The 26225-nt window shown below is 23.9% G+C and overlaps 2 protein-coding genes across 4 annotated transcripts; both read right to left on the bottom strand.

Annotated features, from left to right (window-relative positions):
- Window positions 1-98: 98 nt before the first annotated feature.
- Window positions 99-13733, bottom strand: LOC113553794 (phosphatidylserine decarboxylase proenzyme, mitochondrial). Of its 3 annotated transcripts, none has more exons than XM_026957323.1 (6): window positions 13459-13733; window positions 4523-4710; window positions 1361-1594; window positions 667-1246; window positions 440-600; window positions 99-371 (listed from the first exon to the last, which is right to left on the bottom strand). In XM_026957323.1, exons 1-6 carry the CDS (start codon window positions 13553-13555, stop codon window positions 132-134), a joined length of 1500 nt encoding a protein of 499 aa, XP_026813124.1. In that variant the 5' UTR covers window positions 13556-13733; the 3' UTR covers window positions 99-131. The 3 variants fall into 3 exon arrangements, with proteins under 3 accessions (XP_026813124.1, XP_026813126.1, XP_026813125.1); XM_026957325.1 differs by lacking the exon at window positions 13459-13733 and adding an exon at window positions 13242-13394; XM_026957324.1 differs by lacking the exon at window positions 13459-13733 and adding an exon at window positions 4807-4946.
- Window positions 13734-17391: 3658 nt separating this feature from the next.
- Window positions 17392-22054, bottom strand: LOC113551868 (prostaglandin reductase 1-like). The gene is made up of 8 exons (XM_026954415.1): window positions 21825-22054; window positions 21683-21728; window positions 21541-21597; window positions 19914-20099; window positions 19179-19452; window positions 17907-18018; window positions 17670-17788; window positions 17392-17555 (listed from the first exon to the last, which is right to left on the bottom strand). The coding sequence occupies exons 1-8, from the start codon at window positions 21928-21930 to the stop codon at window positions 17445-17447; spliced, it is 1011 nt and encodes a 336-aa protein (XP_026810216.1). The 5' UTR covers window positions 21931-22054; the 3' UTR covers window positions 17392-17444.
- Window positions 22055-26225: the final 4171 nt, after the last annotated feature.

Below are 26225 nucleotides of genomic sequence, written 5' to 3'. Positions count from 1 at the left end.
CAATTAATAATTATTATATGGATATAAATTAATTAAAAATTTAGTCAGCCTTAAAGTAGTCTGTAAGAAGGATGTATTGAAGTTTTTATGAGACAAGAGAATTTTAAAATTTTTTTTATTAATTACTCAATTCATTTTGAAGTAATATAATCAGCGTGCGAAACTTCTATTTTGCCAAGAGCTTGTCCCATTTGTATGGTTTGCCCAGCTTCCACGTCAAAAATAAACCTTTTGGGTGCTTCAAATAACAAGACTACTGTTGATCCCATTCTGAATTCTCCAACTTCTTGTCCCATTGACCATTGAGTTGAAAACGGACGGTCATGTTGATTAAAGTCTTTTCGGCGACATCGCTTATTAGTTTCCAATCCCTTTAGATACCATAAACATAATGTAAATTATAGAATTCATTAAGTGTGACTTTTTTTTTTTAATTTACCTTATCAGAGTGTACTTTGATGGATCCTACATTTGTAGCACCAACAGCAGTCATTGAGAAAAACCCATGTTCCCATTCCCCAATATATACTGCTCTCTCATTCAGCACAAATAAATCTGGTAGTAAACGGGCTATTTTTGGATTGACACTTAATAATTCACCTACAAAAATGATTTAAATCAATACATATTGAGATATAAAAATTAAAAATGTTTGCAATATTATACCTTGAAAATGTCTTCGAAATTTAACAGTCCATTGAGCTGGTGAATGAAATCTATGATAATCTCCTGGAGCTAAATAAATCACAAGCTGATACAATTCATTGTCTGGATTGTGCAATAATTTTGATTTATATTCGTTCCAATGAGGATCAAATGGCTGACATTCATCATCATTTTCGTCTTGTCGTTCAACAGACACAGTTTTTTCTTGTGTATCGTCAGACAATGTTACATCTTGTTTCTTAAACGAAAGACTAAAAAAGCTTACGCCTTGTGAGAGGAAGTTGAATATGAAATTGATGCAATACATGTGCATAGTGAGAAGACCGTAATGGTAAAACAGGAAAGTGGAATTAATGGACCAACCACTATAATTATTATTGGATGTAGAGTCTTGTTTCATCATATCACTTTTTTCTGCAGTATTCACTGGTGAGGATTCTAATTTTGATGAAACTATGTCTTCTTGCCAAGTTGGTGAACCTAAAAATGACTTGATAGTATATGTGACACCCTTAACTTGTTCGACTTGACAGGACGTAACACGTCCAACACTCACTATGGTACCATCAGCAGGAGACACCTTTAAGAATTTATAATTGATTTAAATACTAACACTACTACTATATAACATAAAAATTTTAAATCACTTTAAAATAACACATTAAGTATTTAAGATAAATGCAAAATTTCTTACCATTGGCCTGTCCAAACATATTGGCCGAGCTCCATCTTTTAAACGCCTAGAAAAAAATTCTCCTAAACTTTTATACGACTCCATAGGTAATTCAATTTCATTTATAATAACGCCAAATAGTTTGGAGTAAGCAGTATATAACCAATATCTCAATTGCCTAGGGATGTAACATCCTGAAATATAACCCCATAAACGTGACATTGCTCTTAATGGTATTGCTTTGTAAAATGATAGCTGAAAAATAATAACATAATAAGAATTAAATTAAATTAAAATGTTTTTTTTTTCAGTTTCAGTTCTAGTCATTTAGAATTTAATATTATATAATGTGGAGCGGAAGAGGCTTATTGATTAAACTCAAATCTAAAAAGATACTAATCTAGTTTGTCAAATCATGATTATTTTAAAATTATATTGTTATTACTAGGGCTTGGATTTATGTATATTTATGCTACCAAAATATGTACATAAATATGTGCTAAAAACTTAAAATATGTATTTTTTAGTTAAAATTAATTTAACTTTTAACTTATTAACTTGTTAATGCCCAGCCTTGGCTAAACACATTAGGTTGGGAAAATGGAATTATTGATAAATATATAAAAACATGTACTTATGGCAAAATATGTAAAATAAAATATTTTTCATTCCATTGGAAATGCCTTGAAACAAATTTATCACTTACCTAAATTAATTTATCAAGTCACAGTAAAAATATGTATTTACATATAAATCCGAGCTCTAGTTATTTCAGTAATTATTATTCAGAATGAATGGTCTATGGCCTAATAGGTATGACCAGATGATACAGAGGGTTGTTTTTTGAGGCGATACCTATTTCTACCAAAACAATTTTTATACAAATACTACAAGCTAAGTTTATTTAAAAGGTTAGTACCAGGTTGCATAAACAATCACTAAACATTTAATGAACCAATAATGATTAATGAGTTAATGGTTCTTTAAACATTATAAAATTATGATAATTGGTTATTAACTTATTATAAACTATTGAGTATAGAGCATTAGCTATTGTTTTGAATTGGAAATATTAAAATTAAGAACTGATTTTCGCATTAGAAAAATGATTGTAATTAAAGACATTTTTTCGCAGCACTTAGATGAAATACAATCATGTTAAATTTCCAATTTTTCCAATTAAGTACTGTTACACTAACAAAATAGTCACATGAAAGTTAGAGCTTTTTTTTATATACATGATACATGATAAATTCATAACTAATCACAAAATCTATTAATATCAATATGATATAATAATAAATAATATTAACTTGCTAAATCTGAGTTCAAAAATCCTCTCATGATGGGAATTATATAAACATTTTTCTTCTAAAACTTCTTCATAAAATATTAATTTATTAATTGGATACCTGATAGTATTAAATAAAATAAATAATTCAATTGAAATTGATGTTTATCTATTTAAAACTATTGAAAGTGCTATGCCCCATTTCTTAACCACTGCATACTTAAAACTAACTAATAAAAGATTGCAAAATATATTTAATACTATATGGTTAATTATAACTTGACCCGATTATTTAAGGAATAACCGAAATGTGATAGGGTTTGTTCTCAAATATTTTAGTAAAGATAATTTAACACTACAATACGTCGTTACGTTTAATATAATTAATATAATACGACGTATTATAGTGTATCAGTGTAGGTATGTGTATAGTCTGTAGACTTAAGTTCTATGTTATATTATAGTAATTAAAAATAAATATAGAAAAATATTTATTTCATTGTTCATAAATTCATCTTTTAAAAATGAGAAGATATTATTAACTGATTATTAATTATAAATATTATCTAATATTTTCAAATAATAAATTAATTAATAAAGCACTTTTTATGCAAAAGTAAATTATAATGCAAGAAGGGCGATATTAACGATTTTGATTTGTGCAAAGAGAAAGCGAAGAAAAAGACGTAGACTCGTAGGGTGATGAACTAAATTTTTTACCTTTAAATATATCCAAACTAAAAACATTGTATAAGTACATTAAAAATTATGCATCGTTAAAAGTTTAAATAGTATCGTTTCCATTTCTAATATTTAGCTAGCTATTATTTATTTTCTCTCTCTGGCCCATACGTAACATGGCAAATTTGCGTTCAACTGAACTAATTTGTATCTTTAATGTTGAGTGAAAAATCTATTATCAAGCATAAAAGTAATAATATTATGTAGGTAACACTTCATTAGCTTTTATAGATATTTTAATTTTATACAATTGGATCAGTAAAACTTATATTTAGAGAGAGAAAATAGTGCTTGAAAATTCAGGGTTGGAATGTGTTTTGAACAAACGTTTTAATCAAATGATTTTGTTTAAAATTTTTTATGCATAAACGTAAAAAAAAGCATAAAAGTATATCATAATTTCTGTTTGTAGATCATGGTATATGCAACTATAGTATAGATAATATAAAAATGGCTTTATTTTATAATATACTTGAAATAAAGCATTGTTATAAATTAAATTTTTAAAAAAATCTGTTTTCCAATTGGCTGAAATCCTCTAAAGCAGAAATATTTCTTTTAATCCCTTTTTTAATCGGTTCACAGTTGCAGTAATTTAAAGTATTATGTAGATTGTAGGTAGTATAAAAATTGCGATTAATGTAATCGCCATAATTATTATATCTTTAATAATAGTCTTTATTTTATAAAGCAACTATAATAATAATAGGTTAATAGTAAAATAATAATTATCCTATTACATAAACATGGGATATTATATTATCTGACATATTTTAGATAGAAACTGATTATATTAACGAGCATTGTACTTTAAGATAAAAAAACTTATTAACTTAACACTATAATACATGTGATATTAATAAGTATATAGTCCATAAGTTTACTCTAATAGTACGCTCGTATTATTATAAAAATATAATATTTATGTTCATCTGATTTATTTCTAACGAAAATGCAATGTTTTTGTGTATTCCGTACTTGTGTATGCAACAGTTATTTACCAACAAGTGTTGTATTGCCATTGTTTAATCAGTAATGAGTAAACTTTTCATATCATATTTTTTTCATTACAATTGTATTCACACAAAAAAGAATCAAACAATTATAACTTGTTTTAAACATTATGAGAGTATTTTGATGAAATTATTTACCCTTAGATTCCGCGTATAGATGGGTTGTTGTTCGTTTTCTGGCTGTTGCTTGTTTAAACGACGCCATTGAAGTACAGCTAGTAATGTCAACCCTACACCAGTGGGGATGGGATAAATCAGGTTTGACCAGCTCCACCACCGTGAATTTTTTGCCACTACTTCTTGAACACCGGCATCATTTCCTGTACCTAGATAAATAGTTTGTCAATCATATGAATATAAAAATTAACACAAAATAAAATCAATTACGTAAAAAAACAAACAAAATAGGCGAAGTTACACACAGGCGCACAAATATTGCGTACACATGTCAATTAATTCATAGCAGTATTGTATCCATAGTTCATCCATGACGCGTGTCCGCGTGTAAATGTTTAAATCAGACGAATAAAATTGATGCGTGCGAGCGCGCGTGTAGTGGCGTGATAGAAGAGGTTTGGAGTAAATCAGTCGGCGTAATGACCTTAATACTCGTAATACCCAGCCAGCTATAATACTCTTAATTTTCTCATTTATATTTCTAATATATATCTAATTGTCAATGCTATAATAAATATGGTTAATATTTTAAACACCTTAGTTATGTTGAACTTTTGATACTTATAAAAAATTTAAAAATATTGACCAGCTAATATTTTTAATGCCTTAACATATTTTCCCTCGAAAATTTAGTAACTAGCTCAATTGGTTTTAATTGAATTGACCTTTGGTAAAAATATACACGTATAGGTGCTTATAAATATTTGCAAAGATTATGTGATGATGAATGGTATATATAGTTTGTATACAGGTAGTTGAAACTTGAGATAGAATATGAATTTAAGCTAGTCACACCATTTTTATTTAAATAATTGATCGTTGCCCGATTATCAAAATAAGAATGACTGAGTACATTTTAAAATTGCTTTGTATATGATGACTTCTATTTCTACTATGTTTGGTACGACATTTATCGTAGTACGGTTGTAATGCTATACTTATGAAAAATACATAATATGATAGTATAGAATATAGATTAATATAATATAAGCGTTAATAGCTTAAATTTAAATATCTATATTTCCTGATGCTAAAACATGTATATTAAATAATTTTATATTATATATACTAAATAAAATAAAAATGCGTTATTCTTATTATTAATATTTTTAATATGAACATTATATTAAACTCAATTCATAATTGATTATAAATTAATAATTATTATATTTATATCTTATTTATTCTCAGTACACGGCATTATATTATTTGAGTTGGTTTTGATATTCGGTTCGGAATATTATTAAAATATATTTGTTGTTAGGTAATTTTTAAAATTAATTATAAATAATATGTTAATTAGTATTTAGAAACTACCAATGGACCAAATAAGTGGTGCCAAACTAAGTAATTTATAGAAATCACTGACGACAGATTTTCAAAAAATAAAAAAAAGATAACGGAAGGTAATAATATGTAATAATTAAAACTATAATAACAATACTATTTAAGATATTTAAGTTTTAGGTTAACTTTCGATTTGTAATACAATTTTTAAGTTTATAACAATATGATTGTTTGGTAAACTCGAGATTCAATATTAAATACCATATGTATCATTAACTTCAATTATTTGGTGTATACTTTAATGAAATAAAAAAAATCGAAATAATACCGATAGTATATTTGAAAGGTTATACTTTATAGCTTATAATACTGTCAATGTATAGTATATATAAGAATAAATTATTTTTAATCGGATGTCCAATAGAATAATTTACAATTTAAAATTTTTTTCTAAATTATATATAAGTTTGTTAATAATAAATACATTTTTTTTTTACTTTGACAATATTATATAATTCACTAACGTAAACAAATAGATACAGTAAATAAAATAATTTATTTATTTTGCATGCAGATTTTAATACACTAAGGACAAGGGTCTTAAGCCTAGCAATAAATGTCTAAGCTTTAGTTTAAGACCTTTAAACTTCAGGCCTCGTGAAATATAAAATATTAATTATAAATTTTTTATTAGATGATAAATAATATGCATTATGTATATCAACACACGTAATATAGCATTACAATATTACATTAATTAATTAGTAATAGCTGATTAGTAATTAAATTAAAAATAAACTTTAATTAGTAATTCTTTTACTAAAGTAACAAAAATAAACGAATACACATTTGTGAATTTCCTTCTTATACATACAAGTTTTGGGCTCAATACAAATTTGTTCAAAAATATCATGTAAAAAACAAATATTTATTTATCTATTGTGTAAAGCTAAATTAATATATGATTTAAACCTAGAAAAATAAATCAAAAAAACTATTTTTTATATTTCGTATACTTTTTGTAGCTTGCAATGTACTTAGATATACCCGGTTTCTTTGTTTAGATTGGCTATTTACATTATGATTGAATCTCTATTTGTTAAAAATAAACTTAATTACATAAATATTTTTATATGTATTACAAGAAGACGCTAAATCCATGTATATTGTCTGTCTTATAAACAGAGGGTCGCGCGGTCTTCAGGTTATTTTATGAGGGTAATCTTGCATTTGATGAGACTAGACTAGATAACAAAAAATGTACAGCGATCGCTCTTTATAATCGCACTTGAAGGTTATAAACGTACAAATTTGCTTCGAGTATACATAGTTATATCGTTATATGTTTTACATTTATACAAAATGTGCGAAACAACATAATATACCTATTCGGATTTGGCGTACTCTTGAGCTACAAAAGTTCAAATCAATTTTAATTATATATTACATAAGTAAATGTATGAAATCGTATTTACTAAAACAGTAGGTAATATTATAGTGATATAATTAAATTTGCATTAGATAAGACGAAATTGATGACTTCCTGAAATATGCGAAAGTTGTTTTTTATACTCGGAGTACAGTGTACACACACATTACAAATATAAGAGGAACACCTTTAGGGAAACACGTGTTCCTAAAATAATTACTAATCTAAAATATTCGCGTAATGGAAACCTCATGATTTGATCGCATCTCTTAAAATTAGTTAATGTTTTTGTAGTACTTAAATAGTACTAATTTCTAAATAGTATTTGGTTTTATATATATATATATAAACACACATATATATATAGGACCATTATCATAAAATCATTTGAATAATATTTCAGCATACAAATCATGTTAAAATATTATTTTACTTTCATAATGTTTAAGTCCTATGACAGTATGTTTAAATAAAAATGAATTATTACAAGGTATCGAAAAAATAACATAATAAAGCAAAAGTTAATAAAAATAATGGTTATGATATAAAATTAAGAAATCTAGGTATAATATCAATGGTATATTATGATACATTACTAGTTATTACTGTAGTATTAATTATCTAAAACCAATTTATTTATTTAATGAAAAATTTATTAAAACTAACATTCATTATGTTAAGAAATTGTCCTTATGTTTGACTGTAGATGAATAATTGAAATCAACAAATTATAACAGCCTCAACAAAAATGTTAAGAATTATTAACAAAATTATTTATTGGTTAAAAAATTATAACATAAATAGCTAAGTTAAAATACGAATATTGAATATACCTAACGAATATCGAAATAAATACAATTTTTAATTTTAATTGTTTATTTTTTTTAAATATGACGTAAGGTGTTTAAATTTCACCATTTTTATTAATAACTTTATTTATTGATTATTTAATTAGTTATTACATATGGAACTAATAGGAAAAAATATGTTTTATACTTTTAGATATATTCACATAACAATGACTATTACGATTTTACATAACCAAATATTTCCATGGTATGTAGATAATCAAACATGCGACTTCTAAGTATTAATCAATATCCAATTAGAAACGACGAATACATGGTTCCACCAAGTTTATTTTATTGTACTCTATGATAGGTGGATATATTTAGCGGTCTATACATTTATTTATATTATTAAGAAAACAACATCGAAGTGCCTATATAAAACATATATTCGTCAAATTCTATACCATAACAATATCTTATATAATTTATAAATTTACTTTTTTTTTTTTTAAGATACCTCCACGGCTTTACACATAGAGCTTATTAAAAAAGTATGAATTATTAAAATTTCAAGTGAGTTGGTAATACACTAAATAATATAAAGGTTCCTCTGATTTTAGCATAAAATTAGAAATTATGTAAAATTAAATACGCGTATTATTAATTTTATTTAATGTTTACAGATCTAGGTTAAAAAAATATATTAATTATAATTGTTAAAATATTAAATAAGTAAATAAACTAGCTATATGATATGGGTTATAGATATACATATATAATATTAAATATTTATGACTTTCATTTTCCAATTACGAATAAAATAAAAGTAAATAATTATTTATCTTGCAGTTTGCATATAAATAACACTATTTAACAATTTTAATATATTAATTTTCACTAAAATTATGTGGGTTAATCTTTTATCTCATATTGATTTCGATAAACTAATTGATTTTACATTGACGTTTTAATATTTTATGATGTACTAATATGTTACGGTTTTTTTTTTTAAAATAATTAGAAGATAGCAACTGTTATAATAAAATTAACGAGTTTGATAAATTGCATTTAATTTTGTTAACCTATTAATTTCTTCATAAAAAACTAATATTATACATTATATTTTATATAACATGTAAGCATGATAATGCGTATTTCTTATTTTCATTACAGAGAATAATGATCGTTTTCTATTTTATGACGTATTTCATTTCCAAAGTATATTTTTAAATCATTATTTGTACTTTTAATGGATGAAAATAATTAATGTAAGTTCCTAATTTTACAATGTATGAATGATGAATGTTATATAAGATAATATAATCTACAACTTTTAATGTTTAAAATTACAATATGTTCATAGGTACTCAATAGTTATTTTTTAATTTATTATCCATGTTTAAACAACTTGCATAATATTAAAGTATTTTAATAAAAATATTATCAACTACATTAATTTAGGTTTTATTTGCAACTCTTTGTAAAATTTTAAACAATTAATAATGAATGAAATTTAATGGGCACTCACTACCATAAAAACATAAATTTACACATTTTTAATTCGGTCAACAAAAGTCAGAAATAAACTTTTTTCAATTTAAAAATTGGTTTTCATAAATAAAATAAATGATTATTTTAAATTATTTTTATACAATGTAATAGAATAATTAATAAGTACTTTGTATTGTACTGTAGTCCTCATATTTAATTTTAATTTTTCTCGATTACTAATGGCTTAAATTTCACAAAGTTTTGATGGATTCAAAGAGTATCATTTTATCATTTCTCAATAATCTAATATACTTAATATTAATTCAATTTATATTTTGTTGGTGTTGATCAATTTAAATATTTAACTAATTCGATAGAAATAAATTTTAAAAACAGATATTAATAAGTAATTAAAAAATATAAATTGTAGATAGAAATAACTGTCCCGAGGGCTAAGTAGGAAGACAAAGCGAGCAAATGTACTAGGACACCAAAAAGCGAACATTTCAGGGGGACATAAATACATTTTTTAATTATTAATTTGTTTAAAAAATATATTTTATATCAATCTTAAATATTTTAGGATGAATGAGTTTGATAAATCTTCAATTATGCTATACTTCTAAAAAATGTATATCCAAAGTGTTAGTCATCATGATACCATACCCAATATGTTAATTATTACAACTAAAATGGATATGTTTGAGTTCTTGCAGTTATAAAGCTTGTATTTATTGATAAAAATATATTAAATAAGAAACAAAATCAATTAACAAAAAATAAAATCATTTATCTTTCTATTAATAATGTTTTGAATGCCTATCTTAGATATGTTTCAACAAAACTTCAAAAAACTTTATAAACTAGGTTATTATAATAGTTTGTCACATAAACTATATATGTGGTAATAATATTATATTTAAAATAGACAAAAAAGTTTGTATTTTTTTCATAAAGTTTAAGTAATGAGACTATATGTGACAAATTTGGATATTTTTTGGCTTAAAATACTTTTATAAGAAAGTATTGTAGCTTGTAACAATAATGAATATTCTTGCAGAAGAATTTGACGAGGAAATTATTGATTTAATTTTTTTTTTTCTAATATAACAAAGAATACAAAAATATCTTATTAATTCATCCTGTCACGACTTTTCCCAATTTTGAATTTGAAATTGCCTTTTTAATATTAATTTATATATCACATTCTATTGGTGCAAGTAGAAAATGAATTTTTACAAAACATATTTAACAAATATTTATGTATTTTTTTTTTATATTATGCACTATAATTGTGTTTTTACTTGGAAATATTTAATTTAAAATATGAGAGAAAAAAATTATAAATTAGTTATAGTTAAAAAAAAAAACGCATTATACATTTTTTTGAATAATTTACTCGTTCATATTGTAATGATTGTTATCTTAACTTATTCATTTATTAGTTAGTTATTAATTATTAATATTGTTTTTATTTAGTTTTTTGATTAAGGTTTAAATGTATGTATAATCTTAGCTTTTTTAAAGAAATTATATCATATAGGATCAATAAAGCCACAAAATATGATTGTTTTAAGGTACTAAATATATTAGCATAATACTGACTATACCTGTTTATTTTAAACAAAATAAAATACAATATATATTATATTTAATTAAATTAATTTGAGGTAATATTACCATTACAAAATATTTTAATCAAAGTCCTAGTATTTTCTTCAATTGCATATTTTTTAATATTGTATGATTTTTATTTTAAATTAATAGAAAACCAACAATACTGTGAACTAAAATAATTGTAGAATAACTATCGAATATGGTAAATAATTATAAAACTGATAATAGTACATGATAATAACAAACAACAATAAAATGCATACATTTTCCAATTTACATACAATTTAAAAATAACATTACCCATGAAATGAAACTCACATAGCCATTATATTATAAATGATGGGGTTTAAATGCAAATATAAAATATTATGTTACATTATATATTATTCTTTTTTATCATATACTTATTTTAGAAAAAAAATACATTATATTTGGTTAAATCAGATGAAATTTGAGTCTCAATGATGTAGGAGTTTAACTATTAGGGCCTTAAACCATATTACCAAGTTTTAGGAGTTGCCCAGAAGTAGGTTTCTTGAAAATATCTTTGATAAAATAACTATATTCATTTTAACACAATATATTTAAGATTTGATACTGATCTTTTCTATTTTAGTTTAACACTCGTGGAATATAGAAATTTAAATTTGTTCTTTACCTAACATATAAATGGATCTAGTATAGTATCATTTTTCATTTTATAACCCTAAATCCTAAAATAGTAGAAATTAAAAAAATGTCATGTTCACCAACTTTTGAAATAATTAAGGTTAAAAAATAAATAATTTAGGAAAGTTGACTCAAGTAGATTTAACGATAAATTCAAATTTGTTTTCAAAATTATTAATCTATACATTTGGTAAAGAACACATATAAATATGTATGTTCTGCATATGTTAGATTAAGATAGAAATAGTTAGCATCAAGTCTTTTTAATTAAAAATCTAATCTGTAATAAATATAATATTCCAGTCCTTGAAAAACTGGAGTGATATTAATTAGTATAAAATGTATAGACAACACTTATTTTTTAAACTCATTATTAGTAAATATAGGACTTCAAAATCGGAAAAATATTTATTTAGAAAGTGTATTGATGTTTGATTTACTTTAAAAATGTATAAAACATTATATTATATCTTTTTAGTTCTTGCTTTAAGCTTGTTATAAAATTTGATTAAAAGTACATTATGTTACATTTTCCAAAGAACTAATGTATATTAAATACTTATCATTGTTATTAATTTTCATATCAGTGACTAAATTAATAAAGTGACAGCATAACAATTTAAATTAATATTTTATCAGTAATTGTAAAACAATTCTAGTAAATTTTAACTTAGTACTAAGTACTAACTGTATTTGATTAAATAGTTAAAAATCATTATTTAATAAATTATTATTAAGTTTACACTAAAAAAAGTTGACAAGTGGGTGTTGATTTTACATTGTTATTTAATAGATAGATCATTATAATGGATCAGTTAATTGAAAATTAAATTATGAATGTGTACAATAAAATATCTAAAGTGGAGATGATTTAATTTTTTTGTAAATTTAATAATATAACAAGTTTTGAGTTACAAAATGTAAATATATATTTCTTTAAATACAAAGAAATAAAATCTACTGTTGATTCAACAAAATACAAATTAAATCAAATTTCCTACCAGAAGCTTGAATCTTTAGACCAAAATAAAAAAAAAATCAACACATAAAATCAATAAATTTATCATATCACTCTGCAGAATCTAGTACAAGAGTTTATGAATTAAACAATAGATCTATTTAAAACCAAAATTCTTTACCATATTACAAATATACATATTAAATCTTAAAATTTAAACTTTTTATTTCTACTAACTAACAATAATAATATTCAATTTTACAACAATTTTCCATTAATTAAATATAAAATGTGCATAAAAATTGTAGTGTTATTTTTTTTCATATATAACTAAAAAAACCCGAATCTACTTATAACAAAGGCTAAAAATAAAAATAAGCCCTAATGTAATGAAAATATAAAATTTCTGTTCTTTGAATATGAAAAAACTGTACTCACTTAACTCAATCAAAGGATAAACAATATTATCCATTAAATACTTTTAAACTTATTATCACTACATGAAGTATTGTAAAATATTTGTATTAGACTAGTAGATTACGAATTCTTTCACTTGTGTCAGTGTCAAGCTAACACAATTAATTAAATTTAAACACGCATTGCATGCGTGTTCAATAATACATCGCATAAGTCAACAATACATTTTATCACTAACCATAATTTTTCCTCAGCGACCTTTGGTACTCGACGGTGCGCAGTGAAGTGGGGTGATGTAGCAGCCTCTTCGTTGTCTTCAGGCTCCTTCCAAACATTTTGTGCAACAGGCAAAAAATTATGTTTTACAATTAAGAACACGAATGTCACGAATTATACAAAACACAAAAGGCCACCACGCTCCATCGAGACTCATATCACAATCAAATTATCCAAAAGGAATAAGGCTTATGATTTATGATAATGTACGATTTCTTGGAAACTGTAAAGGCTAATGTAAATGGTAATCAATAATATAGATAAGGAACAACCAAAAAAAAAAAAAATATATTTGTTATCAATCAGATGTTTTGTTGTACCCCAATAGTGGTAGCCAAGGACATTATATATGGTTTTCGCGGTTTATTTATTTTTTTTTGAATAAAAATCTCATTATAATTACCAATACGCATATTAGTTAAATACGGTTATTTTTAATGATTATAATTATGCATGTATATTAATAAATAAATAAAATTGGCTTATAGTAAACATTGTTAGGTTACCTCATATTACGGATAATATAATAAATATATATTATAATATTCGTGACCGCATATGGTAAAATATGGTTAATAATTAATTTATATATTATTATTATTATCGTGTGACATAACAGAAATTCGTTATTTTATTTTATTAATGATAAATTAAAAATATAAAAACAAAATTTTAGTAGTAATAATAAATTTATGTATATATATATATATATTTACGCAATAACACATTTACACATCATACATATTCATACCCATGTGTATTTATACTTATATAATATATATAAGACATGGATGAAAAATGAAAATATCGATAATTAAATACCTATTTAAAATATTAAATTTATACATCAATAATTTAACACAACTATTATGAATCAGGAAGGTACGTAAATTCAAAAATGTTTATATTTACATAATAATTTGTAACGTAAATGTCATTAATACAAAACTATTTAAAAATGTCTTGTATTTTTTTCACAATTTAATAATTACAGTAAACTATTTTGGCAAAATATTTTCCTAATTTCTTATGGTAAAACTTAACCTTCATGCACACACAAGTTAATAAACACGAAAGGTCGTTATACGCATAGTACGCGTGCATCAATAAATAAATAAGTAATAATGTAGGTATTTGAGAATATCCTCTGCAGTTAGGTACTACTATATTCGCTATACCGTCTATATGTATACAACTATACAAGGTGGATATATATAAACGATAAACCTATTCACTTTTGGCTATATCCATATTCTTAATGACTTATGATTTATCATTACCAATATCGTATTTTAACACATATTATAGATTCTGAGGCGTTTTCATCATACTATTTTAACTATTTTAATTGAATAATGTTCCAATTCTAGTTCTTGGTAATTTATACTATCATCTTTGCCACACGCCCCCCACACAACTATATTAGATATCTTTAAAGTCTATAATAAAGACATCACGGATTTTTGTAGGTACCTTAAACTAAATAGCCAAGTTGCTCAAACCCCATTATAAAAATGCTTGCCAAGTCAGAGATCGGCATGTAAACTTTCTTGATTTTTCAATTTTTAGAAATGTATTAATTGTATACAATATGTATGTATAATGTATTTTATTTTTTTTTTCACTTAGTGACATAGATCTTTGAAACCGGTGATAGGAATTTGTTGTTTGGGGTCTTGTTAGATTTACATTGGCTAGGAGAAGTGCGGTGAAGATTTTCAGAACTTTTTCTTTTATAGTTAATTCATTACAAAGCTTCAAAAAAAATTAAAACATTTTATTGGACGTTTTTTTATGTTTTTCAGCTTTATAGCTTTGTAGTGAGTTAATAATTGAAGATAAAGTTCTTAAAATCTTCACAGCACTTCTCCTAGACAATGTGAATCTAACAAAATCCCAAATAACAAAATCCGTTCTCCAGTTTCGGTAATCTACCACACTAAATGAAAATCTACCAAAAAATAACTATTTTTTTATTGTGAAAAATTAAATAATTTTTTTGAAAATTTTATCTCACATTTTGTATCTACTCGATAATCCCTTTTTAATAGGCAATCAACCAACTTTTTAGAGTTTTGGAGAAAAGTTAAAAAATAGAAATTTTGGGACTGTTCACGCCGACGTTTTTGTGGATTCAAATCGTTATATCGCTTGGGTGTGATATCCGATATCTCTCATTAATATTTTATGTTAAAGCTAGCTTAATTATCTACTTACTCATTACAACTTAGTTACATTTTTATCATTTTCCTATTTAACAAAAATTCTTAAAGTTTTAAAAGTTTAGACTTTTTTTATTTCAATTACCATACTTACTTGATTAAAAATCAAGAAAGTTATAATTAGAAATAATTTCTATGGACATCTTAATTTTTTATCTGTGATCTTGATTTTTAATAATCTCAAGTCCATTTTGTTGTTTATAGCGATAATAGTAAATAGACCCTCTTATTAGTCACTGGAGTTTTGCAATGGATGGAAATCTTCAAAAACTTGTTATCATAAATCATACAAATATTCATACCTATTCGGGCTATTCACCAAAATAATATTTTTGATGAATTAAACAGTCACTCAAATACTATATAGGGGAACTTCAATTATCCATCAGGCACCAAATTAAAGCCTTGACGAATAATCAAATAAATGGTTAATCGGATGTAAGGAAAAATGTTGTAATTTTTTTTTTATAAAAACAAAACGAAAAAATTGATTTTTAATTTTCGTAGGTACATTATTCTACTATGTGTATTTTATTATGAATATCTACTGTAATGCATAATTATACCAACCAACACTTGTTTTGAAATTAGAATCACCATTCAATTTTTCATTAAATAATAATAATAATTTTTTTTTAGCATTAATTTGTCCGGACAATGGAATTTCTTATTTATTTCATTTCTGTTTAAACCATAAGTAGCCAACTAGGTACAAGGTTTTCCGTTTTTTTTTTGCATAACTGTCATCTTCTATTTGTGATACATAATGTTCAATTTCAGTGGCATTTTTATTAAGTCGTTAATTGTTGTTCACGTCACACCCAATCCTTACTCAAAGCAACAGCAAAAGCAGTGTATTAATGATTTTTAATTTTTTTTTTTCAAGCGATCAAAATCAAACTGATATGCGACTGAATGAATTTGTCACACATTATTGAATGAGTGTGCTGAATTATCGAATTTTATTCTTAGCATCACAAACATTTTCAATAATGATAAATATTTTTCATTTATATTTAATAATATTTATTTTTGAGTATGACGGTTAAACGAAGTTCTACTGATGTATTTACCCAACCGGTCTACACAACAAAATATAGTAAGTTATGTCATTAATTGGTATAATATAATTTACAAATATTTATATCACATATTAAAGCACGAATTATAATAATAATAACTAATTTGTCAATGATAAAAATAACAGTCGAGCTTGGGTTTTAGTAATATTTTTAGTCTGGAAATTAATTAATATTAGATTTTTTTTTTGTTTTAATTTAATAGGTACATAAATATATAATATATTAATGTATTGCTTATATAAAAATCCTGACTTTTTATTACTTATATTGTTGGGAAGGGAGATAGGGGTTAAAATTTCTAATCTGATCAAATTATTGGCCAGCTTTTATAGGACACTCAGAAAGAAATGCTAATTATTCTGATAATTTTATTTGTCTTAACTAACAGAAAAGTATATCATATACTATGTACACATAAAATAAACTTAAGTTTATTCTTAAAACGTATCTACGTCATATTTCTTAATATTGGATATTTATTTTTAAATTTAAAAATTCTTCTTTTGTATAAATTATAACAATTTTTTTATCAATTTTTTATTTTTTAAACATAAGATATTTAAAAGTTGTAAAAAAGGAGAACAATAATTATTAATAAATAAAAACTAAAAACAATTTATTTTTAATAATATATTTCTTATAGTTTAAACTTTGACTAAAGCTTTTCCTATGTTTTCTCCATTCAGCATACCAATAAAAGCTTGTGGTAAACTTTCAAATCCCTGAACAATGTACTCTGGGTAAATAAGTTTGCCCTTAAAAAAAAAAAATTATTACAGTAGGACCTTCAGAGTAGGTAATAAAAATATAGTATATTTATGATTAATAATAATAAATATTAAGAACTATAGAATATTAGAAAAGCTTACTTCTTTTATAAGATTTAAATTACGTTCAATACCACTTTGCCATTTATCTGCCCATTTACTAACAATAAAACCTTCGATTTTTAGTTGCTTAAAAACTATGGCTGGTTGCAGCATTGACACTAAAAAAATAATTTTTATTTTTAAATTGATATACAATAATAATTAAATGTAGTCTTTTATAATAGTGTGAAATAAAATAAGCAACGTTAATATATAGAATTGAAAAGTAATTTATACCTTTTGGTAAATTTTTTGGATTAGTATTATATGATGAAATTGAACCACAAACTGAAACACGTCCAAAACTTTTCATTCTATAGATAACTGCACTACTAAACTCGCCTCCAACCTATAATTTAATTATTACGTCATAATGAGCAATCGATAAATATAATAATAATTCCATAAAGAATTAAGGTCTGAATGAAAATATTTTTTCACTAAACTTTTGATATTTTTAATACTTATTCATTGAAAAAGTATGTATGGGGTCAATTAAAAATATTATGTATATAACAGAGAGAAGTTAAATAGCAAACAAAATTAACAATTATGATTTATGAGTAAAACTACCTAAAATTAGTAATATACAGGTACAGCAATATAGACTCTAGACCAGCGATGGCCAACCAGTCGATCGCGACACCCTTTCGCATTTTTTTGAATTTTTTTCAGAAAACAATTCAAATATTTTTTTATTTTTGAAAATTTGTATATCTTTGTATATCCCACGAATATAAAAATTAAACTTAGAATAAAGAAATAAATAATTATGAAAAACGAGATTATGCACAAATATCAAATAAAAGAAGTGTAAACACGCATGTATATATAATATATATTTTTTGTTTATTGACAACCTTTTTTTTTTTGGTCGATCGCAAGACTATTAAAGTTGGCCACCCCTGCTCTAGACAATATAAAATAATATTATTTTATATATATTTATTATAGGAATAATAGGTATTCAATGGCTTTATCACTGAAAATTTGTTTAAATAAAGAGTTGGATAAATCGGATTAAGTAAGTTAGTGAGGAATGGAATCGAATAATTTCGGAAAGAGACAAAAAAATTTCCATTGTTCAATATTCTAAGAGGATCTATATCGGAATTGAGTAATTTAAAAAAACACAAGCTTTAAGTATAATTATAAACTATATTACTATAATGATGACTGATAAGATCTATTTTAATTGAAGGTACAAGACAGTAAATAGTAGGTAGATACCTATTTGAATTATGCAATGGAAATGAAATTAGGATGCTTGCATAGTTGCATATAGGTACTATTTGACTATTTAGTATAATAATTAGGTAATAATAAGTCATACTGTTATAATAGTTATTATAATTATAGCTTTTACTTTAAAATTAATATAAGCAACGTATTATCACTATTATCTATTATTTAATATAGATTTAATTAGTATTTGATTTTTTATTTGAATATTTATTTCCTATTACAGTTAAGTACACAAAACGAATCATAGTTATTTCGTTCACTTACGTTATCAAAGTAACAGTCTACACCATGTGGAGCAGCCTCGAGAAGAGCTGCATTGACATCTTTTGTTTTATAATTAAACGCTGCATCAAATTTAAGAACTTCCATCAGCCATTTAACCTTACGGTCAGAACCCGTAAAACCAATTACATAGCATCCTAAATTTTTTGCAATCTGTGCCACATGAATACCCACAGCTCCAGCTGCACCACTAATGACAACGGTTTCCCCTGGTTTTGGGTCGCAAATATTTAAAAATCCAAATAAGGCCGTATTGCTAAAATAATAATTTCAAACATTTTTACAGTATAATTTTTTTTTATTGCAATAATTTATCATTGCTTTCTAATTTTACTATTTTAGTACCTATCACAAGGACAAGACATAACTGTATCGAAGTTAACTAAGCAATACTGCAAGTACTTAATAAGGATTTCCGTAAAATTGTTAATATTACACGAGTACATTATACTAGTTATAGAATGATATACTAGTATACTACTCGAAACTTAAACTTAATTGTATATAATAAAAAGTAAAATTTTATAAAAAACATTAATTAATAGGCACCTATTATATTATATTATATTATATATAGCTATTATATTCTATTGTACAATATTAATATATAGGTAGCTAGGTAGTAAGTATGATAATATTAATTATGTATATAATCAGATATAAGTATACAACTAACGCATTGGCAATATATTTAAGTAAAATATAAATTATAATTACCCTGGCATTCCAAGTACTCCAAGACCAAGTGAAGGAGATAAATTTCCAAAATCAGGGAGTACATAAAATGTTGGCATTACTTCCTTCTCTAATTTACTGGGATTAATGATACTAAATGTTCTCCAGCCAGTAGAACAGAATACTATTTGGCCAACTTTGTAATCTTGATTATTTGATTTGATAATTCTAAATAAATAAAGTGATAAATAACTATTGGTACAATATGGGTAGAGCTTGATGTGACATGACTTAAAAGATACACAATTTAATTTTATCTATATAGATACATTATATAAGTTGGTAATAACTAATAATATATAGGTAATAGATACGTTTTTTCATTTCATATCTGTAATTTGTTTTAATTACTAATGTAGCTAATATGTAGATCATATTCACATTTTGCATACACTTTGACTAAAATTATAAGTTATACCTAAATTTATTACTAATACAATTTTGATACCAATAATTATCAAACAAATTTTTTGTTGATAAAATAAATTGTTGACAGACGGCATTCAGAATTATATCGTAATAATTATCGGACAAAAAAATTTTAACATAATGATTAATGATAATATTATTATTACTTATATAAACAGGTTAGAACGTGAGGTTAGGTAGATCATATATAATAATTATAAAGTAAAATATTAATGTTACTTGTAAAAAATAAACAAAATCATAAAATGTATTTATAGTTTATCATTAAAACAATTAAAAATAAATTGTATCAATTTTATATTAAATAAAATATCAATACAACTATAAATTCTATATTAGTATTTAAAAATGAAAAAGGAGTATTAATATAGTTAAGTAGGTATTACTTCTTCCAAACGATTTAAGAATAACATAATATACTAAAAAAAGTTAAGCATTAAAAATTTTAAATACCTATAGGCCATAACAATGTTATATAAAAGAGTTTTAAAACTGCATAGTGAGGCATAAAATTGTACTTGTTTTAAAAATAATATAAATAGGTAATTACAATGATATACCAATATGAATACTTTAATCAATTTTAATTCATTATTGAAAATAGAAAATAAAGATAAATTTAAAAATATTGATAAATAAATGGGTGACTATTTTTTTTATTTAGCCGAAGAGATTTTATAATTATAAAATCTGAGAAGTTTCATTTCGAATATAGAATAAGTAGATAACTATAAAAATAAATGTACATTTACTTTTACTCGTTTATCATGTAATAATTAATTAAAGTTTACACTTTATGCTTTAGGCTATCAATAATAAAGAAGTAATAACATACATTAATATATAATAAACATTTTTCATTAACGCAATATTAAATAGGTGTGATACTATAATTCCATACTCTTAAATGATTTATGATAAAATAGAAATGTTTGTATATTTTTATAAACTTGATCTGCCTAAATATATTATACGAAAATAAACATTAGTTCGAAAAAATAAAATAATAAGTGTTTTGTTATCATTATGGTATTACAGCCTACAGGTACGTTTACAAATATACAATACTAAGCAAATATTTATTTTTCATAAAATATTATTGTTTAAACATAAGATCATATTAACGATTAAAATGTAATAATTTTAATGTAAACATTGATAATTTCAATTTAATACTTACTTGGCTATTTGAGTACCCATAACAGTTGTTCCAGGAGATACATGGTTTGAATAAGGTCTACAAACATTTTAAATATTATCTTATATTTGTATAAGAAATGAATTTATAATCTATATACATATAATGTTTGGTTTATTAATACCTGATATATGGATCGACACTGAGCCAAATTGCTTCAACTAAAATTTCTAAAAAAACAACAATTATCATGATATTTTTAAAGTTAACATTTTAGACAATGAATGCAATTTTGGTTTGTGTAAATTAATATATATATATACTACCTCCTTTGTTTAATTCATCCAGCTCTTCTTCTACTAGTTTAAAATTGTCCTCGGTTGGTGCACCACTAAATGGTTTTTCTAAAATAAATTTTTTTGCAATTACCATTTTTATAATGTATTTAAATAACTAAAACTATTTAACAAAAAATAAAATTAAGTAGCTGTATAATAGTTATAATATTGAACCGCTGTGTCCGTTCATTAACTCGTATTCAAACTGAATTAAAAGTTGTTTATTAACAACGTTACGGATGATTCGTTCTTGGTTCATATAGTTGACCTTCATGAATGTCAATGATAATTTATTGATAATAAACGAAATATTAATCTAATATCATTGTTGTTAGCTTCAGTTTAATTATAACGATTGATTAATTGCACCGACTTTTTTTAGACTATCTTAAATGTATACATCAATTACACCGGTGGATTCATCATAAATTAATTAAGTATACACCAGGAAAATTTTATAACGAAAATATTTACTAGAATATGTTTAGATATTTTATTTTTATTAAATATATGAAAAAAAATACAAATTTTCAAGAGTAACTTGTTATAATCGTAATCATTTATGTCTTATAACTTAATTATACAACATATGCGTTAGGTAACATTACAAGTAAATATCAAAAACCATAAAATAATTTGTTGATAATAATATTTTATTAAAATTTAAATCACATAGAGTAAATTGTAAAAAAAAAAAACATGAATATAACATCTAAATCTGTGATTTCTGGCGCAAATTACGTGTACCCTTGGCAGCTACTTCGTTCTTAAACCAGATTTAATTATCTAAAAAATATGAGCATCAGCATTAGGTTCTGACATAGTAATATGTAGGTATACATAATATATCAAGTATGATGTATTATATAATATAAGTAACTAAATGTATTACAAAAGTAAAAAAAATCATTTTAAAAGTTAATACTAATATTATATTATAAATTGTAATAATGAAATGTAAATAAATGTCAAAGAATTTAATAAAATTGGCAATATTAATATTTTTATTAACAATGTGAAAAAAATTACAATTTTTCAAAATGTTCAGAAATAGTTACCTAAATAATAAATAATAGTAGGTACCAATAATATATACATATATATCTTCAAATGATAGACAAGCTATTGATAACCTATAAATGATAATAAAAGTTATTAAGTATTAAATAGAAGTTAATGGTATTTTTACAGTTTTGGATGCATTTAAAGAGGTTTTATCACAATTAATTATTTAAAAAAAGTAAAATATAATGTTCATTAAGAAAAAATAATAATATTCTCACTTCAAAAAGAATTTTCTTAACTATATGCATACATGTGTGGTTTCAGTGGTAGTAGAGGAGGATATTCGCAGATTGTGTTTTACTTAAAAAAAAATTTTTAGTAAAAAAACTCAAAATATATTTTGAAATATACAGTGCAAAGTGTAACTAATCAATTTAATAACACGCGTTATTTTTCATCTTTGTGATGGATAAAAAATTGATGAGATCAAAAATATCAAAAGATCAATAAATTGAAGGCTTAATTAGTTTATTACATATGTTCATTGTGATATTATAATAAATTCTGGGGATGTGATCGATGTGTTTGCAAAATCTAATAGATGACTAGATTTATAAAATCTAAATTACAAATTTAAATCTAATGATTATGGATATTTTTATTTAAATAATTAACATCAGTATTTGTTTACTAGCTGTTTGATATTAATTATTTGATTATTGTTGTATCGTATAAGTTATTTTTGAATACACACACACACACATACCTTTATGTGACTTTATAGACTTTTATTTTTGAATGTACAATGTTCGCTGTTCCCACCTAACCCGCACCCTGTTATATAAACTGAATCCGCACCTTATTACTTAGGTATAATATATTTTATATTTCTATATTATTATTTTATAATTTATTGCTAATATGTATCAATTTATAATAAATTAGTTTTTTTGTTTAGTAAAAATTATTACGTATGCATTTATGTTCAATAATTTTCCCTTACTTAAAAGTATAAATAAGAATTTATGCAATATATTTTTTTCTATTATTAATGATTTTAATCGATTTATACATAATATAAATAAAGCCAATATTTAGTTAGTTGCATATATTATAGTCACAGCAATAAACTAAATAAATATAGTTTTTCACTTATCGTTAGCTATTCTTTAATCTATCGTATAAAGCTAAATAACCAATTTAGGTCAAAGTTTTTGCACCCTAGCTAGGCTTAGAATTTAGATTAACTCTCAAAACATGCTAAACTGAACTAATAAATATTAAATATTTTAAATTAGTAAAGTTCAACGTGATATGCGAATCCATAAGAAATTTTTTTAGGTAGTAGAACATTGAAAAATAAATAAATTATTAAAAATGGAGGTAATTATATAAATGTTAGTAATGTATATTACTTAAATAAATTTTCAATTAAAAAATAAACAATTAATATAATTTTGATTTTGGTATCAGACTAATCTACAAGTTATATTTTTAGGAGTTATATATAGGCAATTTTGATGAAATATTTAAAAACCTGAATCGAGATTCGAGAGCCGTAAAAATAAAAAATGTTGAAATGAATACATGAAGATTTTATTATAAGACATGCTTTCTAGATAATAATGTTCAATTACAATTAGTGTCATATTTTGTTAAAAATAGTATTTTTTATATAGTGATTTCTTGCAACATATTTCTAGTTCAAATAGTTATAATAAATAGAGAACACGTGTCACAGAGTATCGTATTTTGTTAAAGGTTCTTTTTAATAATAAATCATATGTAAGTGATTCTAAAAAGTGTTTTTAACATAAAATTAAATGCATTTTTCAACTATACAGAAATGTAGGTGGGTAAGTAAGTACTGCTCTGCTATATTTACGGTAGATGTCAAGTTAGTGACTTTGATAGGTTTAATTTAAATTCAATGATATATCATTAATACGATAATTGATTCTGAGCTGAGACGGTGTATAATTAGCCTATATCACTAAGTATATTTCATGTCATGTCTTTTGATATCATTATTATTAAATAAAGTAATTTATTTTACTGTTAGTAATACGGTATGTTGAATTAATTTTTAATATTTTGTATTTCATTTGAAAATATTATTATGAGCATAAAATTTAAAAATTATTTTCAAATGTTTGTGATTTTGAGTTTGAGGAGCCTATCTAATCTATGGTATATCTATGGTTAAAATAAAGTACACCTGAGGTTAGATTTATTATTTATTATATATTTGGATAATTTTTACAAACTATATATACATTGATAGATTACTATTAATTTTAATATTACATTAAAATTATTAAAGAATCTCTAAAACACCTTAAAATAGCTCTATGAAAACTCAATATAAAACAAAAAAATGTAGGTTTTATATTAATTAATTATCGACTGGTAGTTTGTTCTGACATATTTTCCTTTGCTGTAAAATCTGTTCATTTTAATTAAATAATATTTTACGTTCAATGTTTGTTTTACTCAGTGAGTTTGAAATTTACAGAAGATGATTGACGAGTGCTTCTGAATCTAGGAAAAAATCCTCAGAAAAAAGTCCCGTACCAACTAAATACATTCGTTATTTTATTATGATTTACATAATTGAATATTATCATTACATTTATTTATGTAACACTTTTTTAACATATTTATAAATATAGCTGTAATTTGCATTTAACATTGTCAATAATTGTCATTTGTCATTTGTACATACATAATTTAAAAAATATTTAAGGGTAAAAATTTAAAATAATTGTAATATTTGTCATTTGTATTATATTACTAAAAAAATGTTAAATCAATTATTTAAATTATGTACAAATGACAGATAATTTATGTTTTTTAATTATTTTAATTTTTTACCCTTAAACATTTTTTATGTAGGTACAAATGACAATTATCGACAATTTACAGTTATACTTTTAGATATGTTAAAGAAATGTTACATAGATAAATATAAATGTAATGATTATATTTAATTATGTAAATCATAATAAAATAACGAATAATGTAGTTAGTTGATACAGGTACTTTTTTTCCCGGAGATTTTTTCCAATTACCATGCTTCCACGGCGGTGCTGAAATCGTCGTGACTCATCCACACATCTGTCTGGATAGTCTAGTACGCGCTATACGTCACGGTGACCACTGATCACAATGATGTTTGTCGAAAAACTAAGCAGAATGCCAGAATACCATGCCATTTCGTGATCAGTGATTACACTTACACAATTGAAATGAGAATGTTGATCACTAAAATTCATTGCGGTTAATGGTTGGCAGGTAATGCACAAGATTAGCTTAGGCAGCGATCCATAGGAGTAGAAAAATCAAATACCTATAAGGAGTATCTGTTACTGGTGAGATGGCGAT

Source organism: Rhopalosiphum maidis, chromosome 2, assembly GCF_003676215.2.
Source record: "Rhopalosiphum maidis isolate BTI-1 chromosome 2, ASM367621v3, whole genome shotgun sequence".
NCBI lineage: Eukaryota > Metazoa > Arthropoda > Insecta > Hemiptera > Aphididae > Rhopalosiphum > Rhopalosiphum maidis.
Note: the sequence above shows the minus strand (reverse complement) of the source record. Positions and strands in the feature narration are given on the sequence as shown.

Bases quoted from the DNA above. Each gene is read 5' to 3' on its own strand.
- LOC113553794 (XM_026957323.1), bottom strand. From the start codon at position 13,555: ATGTTTGGAAGGAGCCTGAAGACAACGAAGAGGCTGCTACATCACCCC. The intron at 1,595-4,522 runs GTAAATAATTTC...ATTATTTTTCAG, and splicing joins TCTATACGCGGAATCTAAGG to CTATCATTTTACAAAGCAAT. The intron at 1,247-1,360 runs GTAAGAAATTTT...AAATTCTTAAAG, and splicing joins TATGTTTGGACAGGCCAATG to GTGTCTCCTGCTGATGGTAC.
- LOC113551868 (XM_026954415.1), bottom strand. From the start codon at position 21,930: ATGGTAATTGCAAAAAAATTTATTTTAGAAAAACCATTTAGTGGTGCA. The intron at 21,598-21,682 runs GTATTAATAAAC...AAATGTTTGTAG, and splicing joins AGTGTCGATCCATATATCAG to ACCTTATTCAAACCATGTAT. The intron at 17,789-17,906 runs GTATAAATTACT...TTATTTTTTTAG, and splicing joins TCCAAAAAATTTACCAAAAG to TGTCAATGCTGCAACCAGCC.